Here is a 20284-nt window from a genome sequence, read left to right on the forward strand (position 1 = left end):
AGGTTAGGTTATGCGCTATGCTTGGTTAGGTTATGCGCTATGCTTGGTTAGGTTAGGTTATGCGCTATGCTTGGTTAGGTTAGGCGCTATGCTTGGTTAGGTTAGGCGCTATGCTTGGTTAGGTTAGGTTATGCGCTATGCTTGGTTAGGTTAGGTTATGCGCTATGCTTGGTTAGGTTAGGTTATGCGCTATGCTTGGTTAGGTTAGGTTAGGTTATGCGCTATGCGCTATGTTATGCGCTATGCGCTATGTTATGCGCTATGCGCTATGTTATGCGCTATGTTATGCGCTATGTTATGCGCTATGCGTTATGTTATGCGCTATGTTATGCGCTATGCGTTATGTTATGCGCTATGTTATGCGCTATGTTGTGCACTATGTTATGCGCTATGCTATGCGCTATGTTATGTGCTATGTGCTGCGCTATGTTATGCGCTATGTTATGCGCTATGCGCTATGTTATGCGCTGTTATGCGCTATGTTATGCGCTATGCGTTATGTTATGCGCTATGTTATGCGCTATGTTATGCGCTATGCGTTATGTTGTGCGCTATGCTATGCGCTATGCGCTATGTTGTGCGCTATGCGCTATGTTATGCGCTATGCTATGCGCTATGTTATGCGCTATGCGCTATGTTGTGCGCTATGCTATGCGCTATGCTATGCGCTATGCTATGCGCTATGTTATGCGCTATGTTATGCGCTATGTTATGCGCTATGTTGTGCGCTATGTTATGCGCTGTGCTATGCGCTATGTTATGTGCTATGCGCTGCGCTATGTATGCGCTATGGTATGCGCTATGCGCTATGTTATGCGCTATGCGCTGTTATGCGCTATGTTATGCGCTATGTTATGCGCTATGCGTTATGTTATGCGCTATGCGTCATGTTGTGCGCTATGTTATGCGCTATGCGCTATGTTGTGCGCTATGTTATGCGCTATGCGCCATGTTATGCGCTATGCCCTATGTTGTGCGCTATGTTATGCGCTATGCGCTATGTTATGCGCTATGCGCTATGTTATGCGCTATGCTATGCGCTATGTTATGCGCTATGTTATGTGCTATGTTATGCGCTATGCGCTATGTTATGCGCTATGCGCTATGTTATGCGCTATGCTATGCGCTATGTTATGCGCTATGTTATGCGCTATGTTATGCGCTATGTTATGCGCTATGCAATGCACTATGCGCTATGTTATGCGCTATGCGCTATGTTATGCGCTATGTTATGCGCTATGCACTATGCTATGCGCTATGTGTTGCGCTATGTTATGCGCTATGTTATGCGCTATGTTATGCGCTATGCGCTATGTGTTGCGCTATGTTATGCGCTATGTTATGCGCTATGCGCTATGTTATGCGCTATGCGCTATGTTATGCGCTATGTTATGCGCTATGCTATGCGCTATGCTATGCGCTATGTTATGCGCTGTTATGCGCTATGCGCTATGTTCTGCGCTATGTTATGCGCTATGCTATGCGCTATGTTATGCGCTATGTTATGCGCTATGCTATGCGCTATGCTATGTGCTATGCTATGCGCTATGTTATGCGCTATGTTATGCGCTATGTTATGCGCTGTTATGCGCTATGTTATGCGCTATGTTATGCGCTATGCTATGCGCTATGCTATGCGCTATGTTATGCGCTATGTTATGCGCTATGCGCTATGTTATGCGCTATGTATTGCGCTATGTTATGCGCTATGTTATGCGCTATGTTATGCGCTATGTTATGCGCTATGCTATGCGCTATGCTATGCGCTATGTTATGCGCTATGTTATGCGCTATGTTATGCGCTATGCTATGCGCTATGTTATGCGCTATGCGCTATGTTATGCGCTATGCGCTATGCTATGCGCTATGTTATGCGCTATGTTATGCGCTATACGCTATGCTATGCGCTATGTTATGCGCTATGCGCTATGTTATGCGCTATGCGCTATGTTATGCGCTATCCGCTATGTTATGCGCTATGCGCTATGTTATGCGCTATGTTATGCGCTATGTTATGCGCTATGTTATGCGCTATGCGCTATGTGTTGCGCTATGTTATGCGCTATGCGCTATGTGTTGCGCTATGTTATGCGCTATGCGCTATGTTATGCGCTATGTTATGCGCTATGTTGCGCTATGTTATGCGCTATGTTGCGCTGTTATGCTGTGTTTTGCTATCCTATGCTTTGCTGTGTTTTGCTATCCTATGCTTTGCTGTGTTTTGCTATCCTATGCTTTGCTGTGTTTTGCTATCCTATGCTTTGCTGTGTTTTGCTATCCTATGCTTTGCTGTGTTATGCTTTGCTGTGTTTTGTTATGCTATGTTTTGTTGTTTTACTATGATATGCTATGTTTTGCTATGCTATGTTTTGTTTTGCTATCCTATGCTTTGTTTTGCTATGTTTTGTTATGTTCTGCTGTTTTGTTCTGCTGTTTTGTTGTGTTATGTTATGCTATGCTATGTTTTGTTTTGTTATGCTATTCTATGTTTTGCTATGCTATACTATTCTATGTTTTGCTATTCTGTTTTGTTTTAAGTTACGTTATGCTATGTTTTGCTATGCTATCCTATGCTTTGTTTTGCTATGTTTTGTTATGTTCTGCTGTTTTGTTCTGCTGTTTTGTTGTGTTATGTTATGCTATACTATGGTTTGTTTTGTTTTACTATGCTATGTTTTGTTTTGCTATTCTTTGTTATGTTATGCTATGTTTTGTTTTGTTATGCTATTCTATGTTATGCTATGGTTTGTTTTGTTATGCTATTCTATGTTTTGCTGTGTTATGCTATGTTTTGTTATGTTATGCTATGTTTTGTTATGCTATGTTTTATTATGCTATGTTTTGTTATGCTATGTTTTGTTATGCTATGTTTTGTTATGCTATGATTTGTTATGCTATGTTTTGTTATGCTATGGTTTTTTGTGTTATGTTATGCTATGTTTTGTTGTTTTACTATGATATGCTATGTTTTGCTATGCTATGTTTTGTTTTGCTATCCTATGCTTTGTTTTGCTATGTTTTGTTATGTTCTGCTCTTTTGTTCTGCTGTTTTGTTGTGTTATGTTATGCTATGCTATGTTTTGTTTTGTTTTACTATGCTGTTTTGTTTTGCTATTTTTTGTTATGTTATGCTATGGTTTGTTTTACTATGCTATGTTTTGTTTTGCTATTCTTTGTTATGTTATGCTATGGTTTGTTTTGTTATGCTATTCTATGTTTTGCTGTGTTATGCTATGTTTTGTTATGCTATGTTTTGTTATGCTATGTTTTGTTATGCTATGTTTTGTTATGCTATGTTTTGTTATGCTATGTTTTGTTCTGCTAAGTTTTGTTCTGCTATGTTTTGTTGTGTTATGTTATGCTATGTTTTGTTGTTTTACTATGATATGCTTTGTTTTGCTATGCTTTGTTTTGTTATGCTATGGTGTTTTGTTGTGTTTTGTTATGCTATGCTTTGTTGTGTTTTGCTATGCTATGTTTTGTTGTGTTTTGCTATCCTATGCTTTGTTTTGTTATGCTGTGCTTTTGCTATCCTATGCTTTTGTTTGTTATGCTATGCTATGCTATGCTGTTTCGTTATGCTATGCTATGTTTTGTTATGCTATGCTGGTAAGGGTATGTGAGGGTGTGTGTGTGTGTGAGTGTGTGTGAGGGTGAGTGAGGGGGGTGAGGGTGAGGGGGTGTGAGGGTGAGGGGGTGAGGGGGTGTGAGGGTGAGGGGGTGTGAGGGTGAGGGTGAGGGGGTGTGAGGGTGAGGGGGTGTGAGGGTGAGGGGGTGTGAGGGTGGTGGTGTGAGGGTGAGTGTGTGAGGGTGTGTGAGGGTGAGTGAGGGTGGGTGAGGGTGTGTGAGGGTATGTGAGGGGTGTGAGGGTGAGAATGTGTGAGGGTGAGAGTGTGTGAGGGTGAGAGTGTGTGAGGGTGAGAGGGGGTGTGAGGGTGTGAGGGGTGTGAGGGTGAGGGGTGTGAGGGTGAGGGGTGTGAGGGTGAGGGGTGTGAGGGTGAGGGGTGTGAGGGGGTGTGAGGGTGAGGCAGGGTGAGGGGTGTGAGGGTGAGGGGGTGAGTGAGGGTGAGGGAGTGTGAAGGTGAGGGGGTGTGAGGGTGTGAGGGGGTGTGAGGGTGAGAGGGTGTGAGGGGGTGTGAGGGGGTGTGAGGGTGAGAGGGTGTGTGAGTGAGAGGGTGAGTGAGGGGGAGGGTGTGTGAGGGTGAGGGTGTGTGAGTGAGGGGGTGTGAGGGTGAGGAGGTGTGTGAGGGGTCAGGGGGTGTGAGGGGGTGAGGGCGAGTGAGGGGGGTGAGGGCATGAGGGTGAGTGTCTCCAATGAATGTCGCTGCTTTGCCTTCTTTGAAAATGTTCAGTGCTGCAAATAGAGCATGCCGCCCTAATTATCACAGCATGAGGCCCCAAAGTGATAATAATCACAGCATGCAGAGAGGCGCCCGCGCTGCTGGAGCACTCAACTGTGCATTAATTATAGTTGAGTGCTCCAGCAGCCTGAGGCACCTGTTGACATGCTGTGATAAGTGGGTCTCATGCTGTGATAATTGTTGCGGCGCCTGAGGAAGTGGAGACTCCTGCTGGGATAATTGGTCTTGTGGGCCTCGGGAAGTAGAGTTTCATGCTGGGATAATTGGTCTGGCGGCGCTTGCGGTGCCTGACGTCCAACAAACGTGCACAAGCTGCTCAACCTTGAAGCGCGTTCACAGACCTGGGTCGGCTCGTGCCCAGGTCTGTATCGGGCTCGTTCACAGCTGTTACTCCCTTGACAGGGATGAAGGCGGCTATAAGTCTCGTTGGCGGCAGCGCTTTGCGCTGCAACGCCAGCGAGACCTAAAAAAGGATAGGTAACTTGCTAAATTGTTGTAATTATGTTGACGAGAATGGAAAATATTGCAGAGTAAATAGTAAATGCACACAAGTTAAGGGAAGATTCTTACAGGGCTTTTAACTATTCTAAACATCAATAGAGTGATGAGCAGTAAAATGAACAAGTAGTAACAATAATTTGACAAAGCAATTTACAAATTCGAAAAAGGGATGCATGATTAAATATTTCAAAAGTTGTCCCTCGCCAGAGAGCTGGAACCCGCCGCGGGTGCGGAATCCCACTTGGCATTTGCAAAGTTCTGCATTAGAAAAGGCTACCTACAGTAGTATTGTCAATGACGACATCCACCATTATTTTGACACCAACACATTTACACCGTCTGACCTTCTCTTAGAAAGGGACGCTTTTAATGTTTATATTCGGAGGGGGTAGGGGGTGTATACATTAAGACTTCTGGAGGTGTGCCGGGCGCTCTGCTTCGCATACTTAATTGGCACAGGCCCCTGGTACTCCGAATTATGTGGAACATGGAGACTCGCTGCCTACTGGTGCATAAACGTCAGCATCATGCTGAAACAAGCACCCAACTGGCCCAGAACGATTACAGGGTATATGTGGCAAATAGACATGCAGAGGGCGAAAGGACAGGGATTTGTCTTAAAGGACAAGTGAAGGTGGAACATCACGGATTTGCCGATCCGTGACCACTGCCACTCATCATCCCAACGTCGACTGTGCGCATGGGCAAGCAGACTTTAATACTGTGTTCACTGACTATTGCCAGGACCTGTACTGTACCCCGCAAGAGGCAAATGAGGTCCAACTAAAACATGACACCACTTTGAAAACATTGCCTCCCGAAACAAAGCTTGAGATGGATTGAACTTGCAACTGAATGGCAGGCTAAGCGGAAGAAACCAGGAAGCAACGGAGTTCATCTGGAATTCTATACGTGTGTTCGACTGACCATGTCAAGCGTCTAGCGTTGATGTACAAGTCGGCCTGGGAGGCAGGCATGTTGCCATAGTCCACCTGGGAGGTCCTCTAGATCATGCTTGCCAAGCAGGGGGGTGAATCATTGGACATAGGTTCATTCCGCCCATTGTCTGTCCTTAACTTAGACTGCAAGATCCTGGGGAAAACACTGGTGAACCGTATTCAACTGCACTTGCCGTCCCTGGTTCACCCTGACCAGAGCGGCTTTGTACCAGGCAGAAGCACGTACCCAAATATCAGGCACCAGTTCCATGTATTGGAAGGCCTGCCGCCCGGAACATCAAGATTTGTTGCGGTCTCCATTGACATGGAGAAGACTTTCCATAGTCTCTCCGGCTCATACTTGTGCATGGTGTTAACATTTATGGGCTTTGGTAATGAGATATTATCCTGGATTAAGGTGCTATAATGATATATATGTTCGCCAACCTCCCTTGATATTAAGTAATCCACAATCCCTCAACACAACTTCTGGCTCTCCGGCCTGATCTGGGCAGCAGATAGACACTCAGTGGCTCTAGACATGCTGTTCCTACCCAGGTATGCTGGCAGACTGTTGGCACCGGATTATAAGGCATACTATTTAGCATCAGAATTACAGTGGCTCATGACCTGAATAGCTACGGGTGTGCTGCTTGAAGTGAACTTGCTCCTGCCTCGGGTCCCGTATGGGTGTTATAAGGGACGTCTTCAGGGCTTGAATCCAAGATACATGGTTTGAGCTTCTTTTTTGTGTGATCCGGCACTTCTGGTTTCTACATCTCTGTCGCTGCAAAACCACATATTCTCTGGACCTTCCTCTCTGGTGTCTATCCAGCTTTGCCAGGATCAGGACACCAGCCACTAGGGCACATTGGCACTGGGTGACATTAGACTCCAAGGGTCAGCTGTTCGAGTCCAGGACGGCTCTTACACTCGCGGAACTTTGTCAGGTGTACGCACTTTTGCCATAACAGTTCCTTACATACACTGCACTCTGGGGTACAATCAGCGTCATTTGGGCTGTCTCTGGCACTTAACCTGAAAAAAAACAGTTCTTCACCTGTTCTTGACCTCGAATCTCAACACCCACTCGATCACTAATGCATACGGGGCGGTTGACCGGTGTTGCTAGTTCTCTGGCTCCACTGGAGCCAGGACCTGCAAATTGACCTGCCCAACCAAGACTGGTCCAACTTACTTTATTGTGTCTCTAAGATCTCAAGAAATGCGTGTCTGAAGCTGCAAAAATGTGATTATGTTCATCGCACTTGCCTAACCTCGACAGAACTACACTGGCTGTTCCACGCCATTTCCGTAGATGTCCTAAATGCAACTCCAGCTACACAGGCTTTTTCCACATGACTTGGTTTTGTCCTGTACTGAGGCCCTTCTGGACCAATGTTTGTTCCTACCTCACACATTTCACTGGTAAACACCACAATAATATCCCAAAGACATGCCTAATGGGCTTAGATAAGGCAGGATCTAAGTTAATCGACCTAGCTCTTGCACATCAGTCTTTGGAAACTCGAACTCAAGCGTTGGACACAGGCACAGGACAATGAGGTAAAGACATTGTGATACACGGCCGGAAAAGCCGAACAGATTACAGGATGAATATGATACAACTTGTGTTGGAACCAGTCTCTGACCACCATAGCCTGAATTTGCCCCCTTTCCGCCAATACCCTTACCACCGTAAGCACTCTCTTGTTACAGAGCAGGTGGTCTCTTTGTCGTACCTTTGGTTCATGTGGCCCCCATCTCGTCTGCCATTCCTCCTACACCCAGGTGCCCTAACACATCAGACTCTCCAGGGCGACCCAGAAGGGTCCGTCCTCCCACAATACTTTGCATGCTCCCCGGTGTCTCCTTATATACGCTGTTCCAGAAGCTACCCCATGTGGGTTTGTTTTGACCACATCAATATTAACATTGATACCACTGTTCATCTTTGTCATGTTGCATGTATTCCTGTGTATGTTGATCGGAACTGTATTTGTGTTTCCTTTTTGTCATGCACGAAATCTTAAGGGTAATTTATATATATATATATATATAGATGTATATATATATATATATTTCAACAATTATAAAAATGGAAACCACATCCATTAGTGATAGCAGAAAATCGGTCAGCATTGTCTAAGGAACAATAAGGTAAATGAATGCATGGACAGTAAATTTAGAACAAATATGAGCTGCCATTGGGAAAAAAACATTCTACATAGGATTGAGCTTTAGACAGTTAAAGCACATCTATGTTCGACAAGGAGACACATGATCAAGAAGGAGGAAAAGGAAAGGGATTTGTGAATCACCATCATATAAATGAGGATGAAAACAAACCAGAAAATAGTAGCAAGGTAAAAGGAAATTAGTACAAGTGTCAGGAAAGAGCCTTGAGCTATAGTGTCATCAAGAGACCTAGAGGCAGATAGAAAACTCTTCCAGGGCCCTGAAAAGGTGTGCTTTGGATATTAGAGCAAAACCAATCCCATGCCAAACATGCCATTCTTAAGCACCAAATTAAGAAAGATGACAAGGTGATATACTGAGGTGAAATGTGCCTCCCAATTCAAAAAGACTTATACATTCATACTTTTGGGGACGAGCCGGAAGAATTGCTGCAGCAACAAAAGTCAGCATTGTTTCAATTGAGTGACAATGTATGAAACCAAACTGAACAGCGGTGAATAGGCTAGTCCCAACTGTTGTGGGCTAGGGTCTCAATAGCTAAAGTGTTGCAAAGGTGACCCAGTGGTAGAGGTTCTGCTATAGCTTTTCTTTTGAGTGGGTTTTACAGTATAGGATGTCTCTATCCACAGTTCTGCATTCAAGGAAAGAAGGGGTCTGTTGAAGAGTCTATGGGTGATCTGTGGCATAAAGCACACCCCTATGGCTTTTCAGAATCCCAAATTCAATGGATCATGGGAAGGATGGTTCAAGAGGAGTAACAGGGATGCAGGGGGAAGACATATCTCTCTAGCTTTCGGTTTGCCTATAGAGTGGTAATCGAAAAAGGGACAGTAGGTATCCTGGCTCCCTTCTTCGAGATCTAGGTCGGGGTTTCTTCATGCCTTGTACAGAACACTGGGGAGAGATTCAGAAAGTAATTGCAAGAGTCACCAGAAGCCTGGAAATGTTAGGAGGAAAATGAGTTCATTTAAACCAAACAAAGGGTTTATACTACAAAAAAACACAGCTAGAAAAACAGTCTCGTATTTCAAACTCATTCAGGCCAGTAGTTTTCACAACTTATCAAGAAATGTTGAGGCAGCAGAGACAAAATAGGTTCGTGTTGAATTGCAATGCAATAATCTGATAATATGCCAATGCCATTATTTATTTCTTTTTAAAATACCTTTGGTTCACTTTTCTATTTAGACGTAAAAAACAGAAAGCAGCACAGAGATCAAATACAGGTACATACAGACAGTCTAAAAAAAGGCATAAAACAGCGGAGATAGGCTGTGTAATTTAAAGGAGAATAAGGTCTGCTAGGAGTAAATACCATGTAGAGGGGGCAGTGGCATAAATCAATCCCTCTCTATGGAGAGAAGGAAGTCAATAAAGTCCCTATAGATATCGCAGTGCTGTTTATGCCAGAAGGAGCAGCACCTAGATATTAGACACAAACGTGTGCTATCAGAGGACAGTAGTTGTGGACCAGCAGGCATCGCCTAGGTTGGGTTACGATACGCTTGACCATCACCAAAGAATGAATACCTGTGTTTGATTTCTGCATTTAAAAGTGGATGTAGGATTCCTAACAATAAGTGTTTATCGATAGAGGCAAGGCAGCATCCACAAAGTTGCTCAAAGTATGACTGACTGTCTATCACACCGATGGACTTCATGGCCTTTCCAAATATATGGAAGCAGATGCAAGCAATGTTGGGGCAACAGAGGCAGTCGCAAGATTTACAGGATTCAATAGTATTCAGCTCCAACGGGCTTCAAACCATGAACAAGGAGCTTTTAAAGGATCAACTCATGCCCTGCATACCTGGAGTAACCCTTTTTGGAAATCCATCACTCCTCTCCTATTCACAACGAGCAAGACCAAATTCGATGTCAGGCTCCCAAAGGACTGAGCATGGAACAGGGATCTAGGAAAGTCACTGCAAATTGTGAGGAATAGAGGTGTGATCTTTTTCAGGCTGTCTCCCGGGTTGAACAGTATGTGGCATATACTGTGTGGGAGAGGTGTAACCAATGTGACCCAATATTGCCCTGGGTCCTATGATATAAATGATTAACATTAAACTGTTTATATTTCGGTCTCCAAAACAGCTATAAGAATTGTTCTTTTTCCTTCATCCTGCTTTAATTGATAACTGGCTTCCAGAAATGTTTCTTCAAACATTGGTCCTCAATTGCTTATTCCAAAGGTCAGATGGGTACATCGACGGGGAACATGCTTGCTGTATCTTGCCTTCAAGAGTATCTTCTCATCAGGGTCAGCCTCGGGTTAGCCAATGCTCATAAAAACAATTCTTATCACCATCATTGCTTTACAACATAATTAAGGTGATAAAAGGAAAATAATTGTGAGGAAAGAGTTCAATTCAGCCAAAAGCAAGGGTGTAACTTGGTCAGTAAGATTGAGATGGTGTAAGCTTCATATTTCCCAACAATCAAACTGGCTTATTTTGTTAAAATACATTATGAGAAGCAGGATACGAGGGGGGCTTAAGAGGCAGTGGAAAGGGAGAGGAGTGCAGATTATTAGGGGTACGTAAAAAACAATACTTTTCAAACTAATCAAGTTTTGAGGCAGAGACAAGAGAGAGCATGTTCATGTGTGTATCTGTGTGTTTTGTAAATGTGGTCATGAAAAACCCCAGGGTGAAATCCAACTTATACCACACCATACCCGACTGAAAGCACCTGTACCCACCTACGTACTACAAAATACATTTTTAGGGGGTGTAATACACCAAACACCTCCCCCCCCCTGAAGCTATGCCCCTGGCCACAAGAATCTCAAAGGGTTTAAAAGAGGAATGTGCTTATTAGCCCTGTACCATGAGGCATCCATAATATCCATATGCCTTTGTCAAACAGTGAGGAAGGAGAAAGGGGTGGTCACACAAAAACATGTGTAGGAATGCTGTGCAACGTTGAGGCAATGCAACTTCCTGTACCACTTCCTATGCCAGATAGTAAGTTGGGAGCCCATAAAGCCCCTGTGTGTCCTGGCTTGAGTCAGTTAAACAAGTAAATTCATGGGGTGGCAATATAGGGTATTCGCTGAGACCAAGAAAATGGTTGAATGGAATACGCCACTAAGCCAAGAAGACATTAGTTCCACTTGGGAGGCCCAGCTGAGTTGCTCGAATTTCAGTGTATTCTGACCTTCATGGGTCTGCCACGTGAAGGTGGAAGTTTCACCCTCAGGCTTTGCCTGCTCAAAGTAGGTCAGTGACTGGTCTACCAAGCCACCTAAAAATGCTTCAGACATCTCAAAGGGTATTTTGAAAAACTAGAGAAATTAGAGAGTGCAATCATTTGATCAGGTCCATTCGACCTTTTAGGGAGATAGGGAGCTTCTTCCAGAGTATACACTACCTGACAAGATTTTGCAACAGGGAGAGAAATTATCTTGGACAATGTATTTCCACATATTCCTGAAGTAAACATCTACGTAATAGTTAGCAGCCAGGGAGTCATTTCTCAAAGGATTGTACAAGTGGCAACACGTGAAAAGTACTGAGTTAAAAAACATTGGAATGTGCAGGTCACTTGTCGCCTGGGAGAGCTACTCTTGCTTCACACAGGCGCCCCTCAAGTATTACCTTTTACAATATTGTCGATTTGAGCTGAGCCTGCAGTCAGAAGCGAGAGGGGAGGCTTCACTCTGTGTATGTGCCACTTGTGAGTAAACTGATTTGCTCACAAGTGATAGACTAAATCAGACATGCATCAGGATAATAACAGACTTGCAACACATTTTCCTTTTAAGTTCTTTAACAAAGTGATTCTACAGAAGAAATTGCTGATAACATTACAGACGTCTCGCAGTGCTTAACTTCTTATTGATAAAACGTACTATTCAAACTAAAAGATGAATGATAGACACAAATCTTTATGAAACAATAAATATTTCACTTGTAGTAAAGACTCTAGCATGCCATCTGTGTGCAGGTCCAATGGATCTTTAACCCTGTGAGAATTCACGTGGTGTTCCAGCTGCTCGGATCTCGTGTCCTGCTCTAAAAATAGGCACATGATTCTAATTTAAGACCATTACTAGGAAAGCATTCTTTGTCACAACATACCGGGAGAGTAGCTCTTGTTGCTGTTCGAAGCATCCGGTCCATGTTGAGTCTTGGCCGAAACAAGCGTATTTTATTATCCTCTCCACGATAGGCCTTCATTCCTTCAAATAACTAGAAGCCATAACAAATGAGTAATTGTATTATCACAAACCAAATGAGTATGAATTACTTATTAGGTATAACTATTGAATACACAATACTGTGAGACATGAGACATAATTGTGTCTATTTCATGTATTTCTTTATATTGTTAATATAGTGTAAAAGCATATTAAGGCACTCTTGAAATCTTTATTGTTTAGGTAATTAAAACCATTACAATTTTCCTCACTGTTTATTAGCAGCTAAGAATCAACAAGATTTAAAATCAGTCAATTACACCAAAAAGTGTCTCACAGATTAAAATCACTGTTAAACCATGAATACAATCTAAAAATAATGCCTGTACTCTACTTTTTCTACATGGATTGCAATTATGAACCGACAATTGACCGATGACAGAAGTTACTCACTTTGGTACCAGCAATAAGCCGATATTAATAAAAGTAGTAATCTCTGCTGGCAGGTGGGCCAGACCTCTTGCTCCCTCCTTGTGATGTCGCCATCAAACAAAGGATCAGTTATTACTAACATTAACCTTTCTATGAGTGGACCCTCTCATTATTGTATTGACTTTGTTGCCAAGATTATTTATGCACAGGAACTTAACCAATTTACAGTTCATCTGGGGGTCAGATGGATGAAGCCCCTTAATTATAGCCTCCCGACATGTTCGTATTCCTCAATCCAAAAAAGGTTTTCTTAGTAAGGTATCTCGTGCAGGCTGAAGTTTCTTACAAATGCATATTAAATGGATGAGGTCTTCTGTAGGACTTCCACATAGACGACAACTTTTTACTTCCGTATTTTTCCACTTTGGGGCGTCTGCCAGTGAAGGATATTTACCAAAACCTGGGTGCAGTGGGTGTGCCTTATCGACATTAATCCTACTGCCAGAGTACAGCTGGGTCATTGTGTCTCAGGCTCCTACGGGGTTTACCAGTGTACCGGGCAGGGATGCCCGATGTCTCCACTCCTGTTTGCACTGGCCATTATGCCCCTGGAGGCATTGTTTAGAGAGAGGGACCGAGGTTGGGGAATCGCACTAGATGAGACTGAACATAGTGTCTCCCTTTATGCTGACAAACTGCTGGTATATGTCGCAAACATAGAGACTGTTGTCCCATACATGTTACAGCTGCTGCAGGAGCTTGGCAGGGTCTCCGGACTCTCATCTTCTCCCTGAGATCGGATTACATGCTGAGACATGATATCAGGTGGGCCCCACATACCTTCGGGTATTTGGGGATACAGATTTACCATAAGCTTGAAGACATCCGAGAGGGTAACCTGGGCCCTGAGCTCCCTATGTGGGTGTGTGGCCTTTTGGCTGATGCTGAAACTTTCTCTTATGGCCCAGATAACACTCACCAAAATGATCATATTGCCCCAGATACTTTATTACTTCACCATTCTCCCTGCGTTAATCCCGGCTAGTTAGTTTCGACAACTGGACTCGCACCTCCTAAAGCTAATAAAGAATGGGGGGCACGATAGGGTGTCCATGCATGTATTTAAAGACTCATCTTACAGGGAAGGCTAGAGGTGCCACATTTTGAGAACTAATATCTTGCTGCTCAACTGCACTGGATTACCAGGTAGCTGGACGGATCAATTCTGCTGAAATCAGGACAACTTGGAGAGGAGCTTAATCGAGGGCGCTGAAAAGAGGGATGGACAGCCTGTTATTATCCCTGACTCTGTGCTATTGGTGGCGTTGTGTAAGTTGCAAGAGGGACAGCGAACTGTACACTCTCGATGGTAGGACTGCCTCTCACGGATCCCCCAACCTTTTTCTCAGTGGCCTAGTTGGAGGGCTGGATGGAGGTGGGACTGCTTACAATGGGAGATTGCTACGAGGCCTCCGCACTAAAGTCACTGGAGGCTCTAGTTGAGACTATTGGTTTCCCACCGGGACAGTTCCTATGTTTCTGTCAGGAGGCGGAGGCATTCTCAGGGGTTATGCCTTGATCCCCCTCTCACGGAGCGAAAGAACTCCAACTGTGTGCAGTATACAGCCAGACGCTGTATGTTACAGACCTGGGGCCATATGTACATACGATTTGCGAGTCTCAAATCAGTCGCAAACGGTTTAGTAAATGCAAAATAGGCAGTATGCTATGCATGAAACCCATTTACTAGCTCATAAATTGCGATACTACTGAATTGCGACACGCAAAAAATTGTGACTCCCAAATAGTGAGTAGGTATTTGGGAATCGCTAATACTGACTCGCTAACTGAATGTATAAGGCAATCGCAAATAGCAATTTTCCACCAATTCAAACCAGGTGGTAAATGGGTGCAAACTTTAAAAGAAGGTTCATCACGGTTTTCCATTATGGCTGCCCTGTACCTGATAGCAAGGAGTATGTGGATACTGGTCATGCAACACAGAAGGAGGCAGAGACAAGAAAGGATTTTTTGCGCCAGGCTGTCCCTTTTGCAAAAAACAGAGGAGGAAATATATGACCAGTAAAGGCTAAGTAGTACAGTCATCCTGGATATCATTGAGCTGTTAAGGCCACATTTAGAATGCAGTACTCTGCGCAGCAATTCCATCCTCACCCACGTGAAGGTGTTGTGCTCATTACACTTATTAGCCAGTGAAAGTTACTAGGATGTGATAGGTGTTGCAGGAGGGGTGACTCAAAGTCCACTTTTGTGTTTCTTTAGGAGATTCCTAGATGCCATGCTCATCTACATCCACTGCGACATACACCTGGCCAGGAATGCACAGGAAAAACAAAAATGTATTTTTACAGGATAGCCAATTTCCCCCATGACACAGGGCTCATAGTTGGGACACATGTAGCCATATGTCCACTATCCCATATTGAATATCTATTTAGGGACCTGAAAAATATACATTCCTCTGAACATTCACTTTGTAGGAAATGCCCAAAGCATAATCACTGACTTAGTGTTAAAATTTCCTGGAAGCACCCATGATTCCTGCCAACAACTTGAAAATGGGGAGTCTGATGGTGGATATATACTCGGTATTGAAAATATATGTTCAAACGATTATGTTGTGGCACAATACACACAATAAGTATGTTGCCTCAGACAAATATATATTTAAGGTGACAATGCGTATGCCCTCTGTTCATGGATCCTCACACCCTACCTCTCAGCCACCAACCAGAATGAGAGGAGATACAACGGAGCACATTGTTGCGCCAGAACTGTGATAGCCAGGTTCTGAGCTGGGATGGGGCAGTGAGCTAAATAACGGTGATCGATCAAGCCCTGATCTTTGGACTGGGTAAGAGTGGTCTGCTTAATTCAGACACTCTGTTCATCACCACCCCCTTTTCTGAATCAGAACTGTGATAGAGCACACATTTGGCCTTCTGAAATCCAGGTTTCGTTGCCTGTATAAAAGTGGGGGTGCCCTGAAATATGCAACAGAGATGGTAAGATGGTAGCAGCCATACTACACAACATTGTCTACAGCAGAGGCTTACACATTGCTGTGTCTGATTCTGATGATGAATAACTCGGAGCCCCAGTTCATCCGCCAACAGAGAAGAGCAGAGCAGCGGAGGGGAGGAGGTGCAGGGGCCACATTGCAAAACATTACTTAGCAAGGTCAGTCAAGGGCATACCTACATGAAGAATGAAAATGTCTATACATTAGTTTGGATGATGAATGAGAACAAACCTTTATCGTCAGATGTCATAAAACTGTTTTAAAATAATTAGTTTTGCACATCAACATATGCAATGTACCTCAACATGTTGGCTGGTTACATCACCAACCTGACAGTAAACAGAAAATGACTTTCCAGGATCCCTAACCCTCAATTTTTCATTTGTGTGCACCCAGTATAGGAGGCGGAATCATGTGGAGGTGCAGGAGTGCGGCTAATACTGTGTCGCAACACTTAGACATCAGTGGCAGAGAAGCTGCTGACACTCGGCCTAACCTCACTATCAGGTTGGCGTTCAACACCCCCACTTGCTAGTTGCGGTCTCTGTATGGCCTCCACTGAAGTGGTAATCTGGCCAAGGCCTCTTGCCACATTCCCACTGAAGAGCTTCATTTTGGCCTGTAGTGTCACAGTGCGCTCGGATAAGGCTGAGGTGGCATGCGCAAGACGTCCAATGAGCCTTGTTAAGGCAGTCATATGCACATCATTGCTCTTGCCTCTGCACCTCGGGCTGCCACTGTCCTCTGCCAACTGTGTGCATAGTTTCTCAATGAATTAAACAACTTAGGTGGTCCACGGGAAAGTGGCTTAGTCAAAACCATAGTACCTGGCACCACAAGGTTTTTTTAAAAGAACCGTCACACACCAACCTGGTTGGTGTCATGCTTCATCATAGGGTTCCCAGCTGAGTAGCCGAATGCTACCCAGCTGTGCTGCCACACCTGATTACAGTGGAGCTGGGTTTTTTGTTTTTATGTGATGGTGCTGGAGGTGATGTGATGTGATGTGAGTTAAAAATACCTCTGGGATACATACTAACAGATATTTAATTCCCAGTGTCCCAGGCTATATATAAAAACAAATGAGATGGATAATGTTTCAGAATTAATAGTTGTGTCTGATTTACGCTTTGGTCTATATGTTTCAGCTCTCAACAAAAACTTAAATGGAGCTTTCTTCAGGACCTCTCTATAATTATTAGGGTGAAAAGTGAAAAAAGTGAGTGGTAAAAATTATAACCACGTGTTAATGCATTTTTGCACACGCGCTAAGGTGATCATCAGTGGATGATCCTTAGTGGATTGACCGTGACTTCGGGTCCACTGTTGTTAGTGTACGTAAATCACAATATTTTCATAGCCGTTCGGTTCCAGGGAGGGGAGAGCCCATATTTTCACACATTTGTCTCGGTGCTGAATGAATCAGGCACACCGGGGCACAGCGTAATTTATACGACTGGAGACGATCTGATCGGTAGCTACTACGATGGGGTAAGGACGTCGATCAGATCGTCTCCAGTCGTATAAATTACACTGTGCCCCGTTTTGTGTGATTCATTCAGCCAACTCTTGCCACACATACGGGCCTGAATATTACGTTCTATGGATGGTCTGGACACCACAGTCATGGTTTATATCTACTGAATAAAGGGATTTGTCCTTCGTTGGCCCTTGCCACTTTACGGGCATTAGTGTAACCAGGTTTTGGACTCCACTAGAGCATTGTAAGATTGATGCATGTCTCTTCACCTGTCCCCATGTCCTGAGGAAGATCCGCATGGTTGAGGTATTAAAGTCCCTAGGTTGCCGAAAAGCCGGATCGAAACGTCAACGCTACCCCCTACCGCACCTGGACCAATTGCCCCTTCCCCATTACCCCTGTTTACAGCCTTAAGGAAACTCTCATTACAACTTTAGAAAATACAATTCAAATGAATAATTTGCATGTGGCCAGGTTGCATCTAACTGTTTATTGGATATCAGTTCTGTACAGTCTTGTAAATATATGCCCATTACTTTTCTACACACTTTGAGCTCTCTTGACTCCTATATATACACTTCAGCACTTTTTCCTACACGTTCCCTAGAATATTCTCCTACCTTCTTGACCCTCTAAAGACTGTTCCCTTTATTGACTAAATAAATATATTGTAATAGTACTTAGTGGGTTTTTTGCACATCTGTTTGTTTAATTATTTTTACAATTTGCAGACGTCTGTGAGCTGATTAATGTAAGCTCAAATAAGTTGATAAATCTGTTAATCTAACTCGTCCTTGAATAATTGGTCCAGCACCATTGTTTCTTTACAATAACTCATGCAGCTGAGAGCAGCATTGGGATTGTCTGCAGGGGCTTGTGGGAGCCTGTGTGCTGAAGAGCATAAAAGTACAATATGGCGGGCTGAAGGTACATTTTTTTTTCATGCAGTCCGTAATCAGCCCTGCACCCCCACTCTGCCCTGACACCAGCCGCCACTGTGGCAAGGTTCTCTTGTTTGCATCGTTTATGATTTTACCTCTATGGCATAATGAAGAGCGGAAGATGCAGGATGCAGTGAGAGGTTTTGGAGTGGTTTGATTTCTGGCTTCTCCCATCCATGTGACAAAGACCATTCTATGGCCAACATGTGATCGGTGAAAACTGTTCCAAACACCAACTTGTTTGGATCTGGTTTCTCCCTTGAACAGGTAGCCGAATTAATCACCAGATCAGCAGCCTGAAATAAACAAGAAAAGGCATGATGATGCATACAACTAATATGGATATAGGCCAAACATACTTCACCACCAATTTACAACACTGCTAGTAATATACTAAAATGTAAATCTAAATATTGAAAGTATACATTTATGACTCTTCAGAATTTCATATGATATTATTGTACATAATAGTCAGTTCTTATGTAATTGGCTGAGAAATTTCATGGAGGAATTATGCTGACCACCGTACTATTTTTATCCTTTAATAGATAAACTTTCTAAAACACTACCAATTTATGCAAATAGGCAATATGAATCTAAGATCCCAGTCAAATAACACTAGTGTTTACTGCAAAGCTCTCCACTTGTAAGATTAAGATAAGCATAACCGCTGTGCTCTGGTAGATGGAATTGAGCGGTGCCGATCGACTCCTCTCCACCCTAGAATTGACGCCTGTAGTCATAAATAGGCGTCACCCATGCGTGCAGACATCAGTTTCTCACTAAGCATTGTCCACAGTGGCACAGGGAGCACAATACCAATTAATTTCACTAGTGAGCAGATCACTGATATTGGGACATTTTTGATGGAAAAGAGACCCTTCCACAGAAAGGGGCATGGGAGGGCAGAGAGGAATCTGCAGTTAAATAAAGTATCCATCAGAAAGAGCAATACCGAAGGCAAGTAATTTGTTATTCTGACAGATACTTCTAACCACAGATTTCTCACCCTGTGAATAGATACATAATCAGTACTTCCCACAATTGTTGCCCTGTGGAATTTCTCAGACAAAAAAAATTCTGCAGGACCGAATGTCCAAAATGCCCTTCCCGTTGGACTTGGCTGCCCTTGGTGAACGTGTGCTTATATGCCCATGTTGCAGCCTGACAGATATCCAGGACAGGCATGATGCAGGCTTACAAAATGGTAGCAGCCTTGGGCCTGGTGAAATGGGCTCTTTAAGAGAGGACTATCCATCTGGATTGCTTGGACTTTCTTTGCACAAGGTAACCCCAAACAGAACAGATCGTCCACTTGGTGGCCTCTGAAATGATTGTTGTAAAAGTTGCGTGCTGTTTTGGGATCCAGACAATGGAGAATCTCTTCCTCTTTTGAGGGATGAGGCGGGGCAAAGAACGCCAGAAGAGTGATGGATTGGTTGATGTGAAATATGTTAACTCAAAAGAAAGGTTTGGCACCAATTTATATGGAAAGAAAGTTATGTAAGGCGACTGAACTGAAAGAGTTTGAAGCGGACTCATGTGACAAGCTAATGTGTTTGAATGTGGAAGACCATTTTCAGGGTCAACAGGCATAGTTGGCAACTGTGTAGTGGCTCAAAGGGAGTGCAGATCACGAAAGTGAGGACCAGCTTGAAGTCCAACTGAGGCACACAAAAGGTTTTGGGGAAAAATGTGGACCAAACTCTTAACAAAGTGAATCACTATTAGGGATTTAAATAAAGCTGGTTGGTTCGGCAAACACAAATAGAGCTGAAAAGGCTGACAGATAACTTGTAGAAGTTCCCACTGCATGACCTTCCTTGGCCGAAGACAAAACAAATAGTAACACCTCTGACAGTTTGGGTTGTAATTAGTCAGTTTCATGTGGACCACAGAAAGACACAAACTTATCCCAGAATCCTAAGTAAATGGATTTTGTAGAAGTCGCCTGGCCAACAAAATGACATCCAATACTTTGAGAGGGGGAGCCAAAGAAGTTAACTGCTGCTCCTCCATCTCCATGCATGGAGGTGTAGATTCCACAGGTCTGGGTGTAACAACCTGCACTGCTTATGCGACAGAAGATCCTCCCGAAGTGGCATCCGAATCAGAGGACAGATTCTCATACCTAAAGGTTCTGGGTACCACCCTCTCCTGGCTCAATCCAGAGCCACAAGGATGACTGAGCGCTGCAGCTCTTGATCTTCTTCAGAACGTGGGGCAGGAGAGGCAGTGGCAGAAA

General features: G+C 43.7%; 1 protein-coding gene across 2 annotated transcripts in view; it reads right to left on the reverse strand.

The window, feature by feature from the left end:
• The window catches only part of BCAT1 (branched chain amino acid transaminase 1), a 392482-nt gene that overhangs the window by 159645 nt on the left and 212553 nt on the right, over positions 1–20284 (reverse strand). For both annotated transcript variants that reach the window (XM_078674099.1, XM_078674098.1), the window contains exons 3-4: positions 18135–18335; positions 12085–12195 (exon numbers count right to left, since the gene is read on the reverse strand). In XM_078674099.1, coding sequence (XP_078530225.1) covers positions 12085–12195; positions 18135–18335 — 312 coding nt within the window. The remainder of the gene's footprint in view (positions 1–12084; positions 12196–18134; positions 18336–20284) is intronic.

The sequence above is a fragment of the Lissotriton helveticus genome, chromosome 1_1 (genome assembly GCF_964261635.1).
Source record: "Lissotriton helveticus chromosome 1_1, aLisHel1.1, whole genome shotgun sequence".
Lineage (NCBI taxonomy): Eukaryota > Metazoa > Chordata > Amphibia > Caudata > Salamandridae > Lissotriton > Lissotriton helveticus.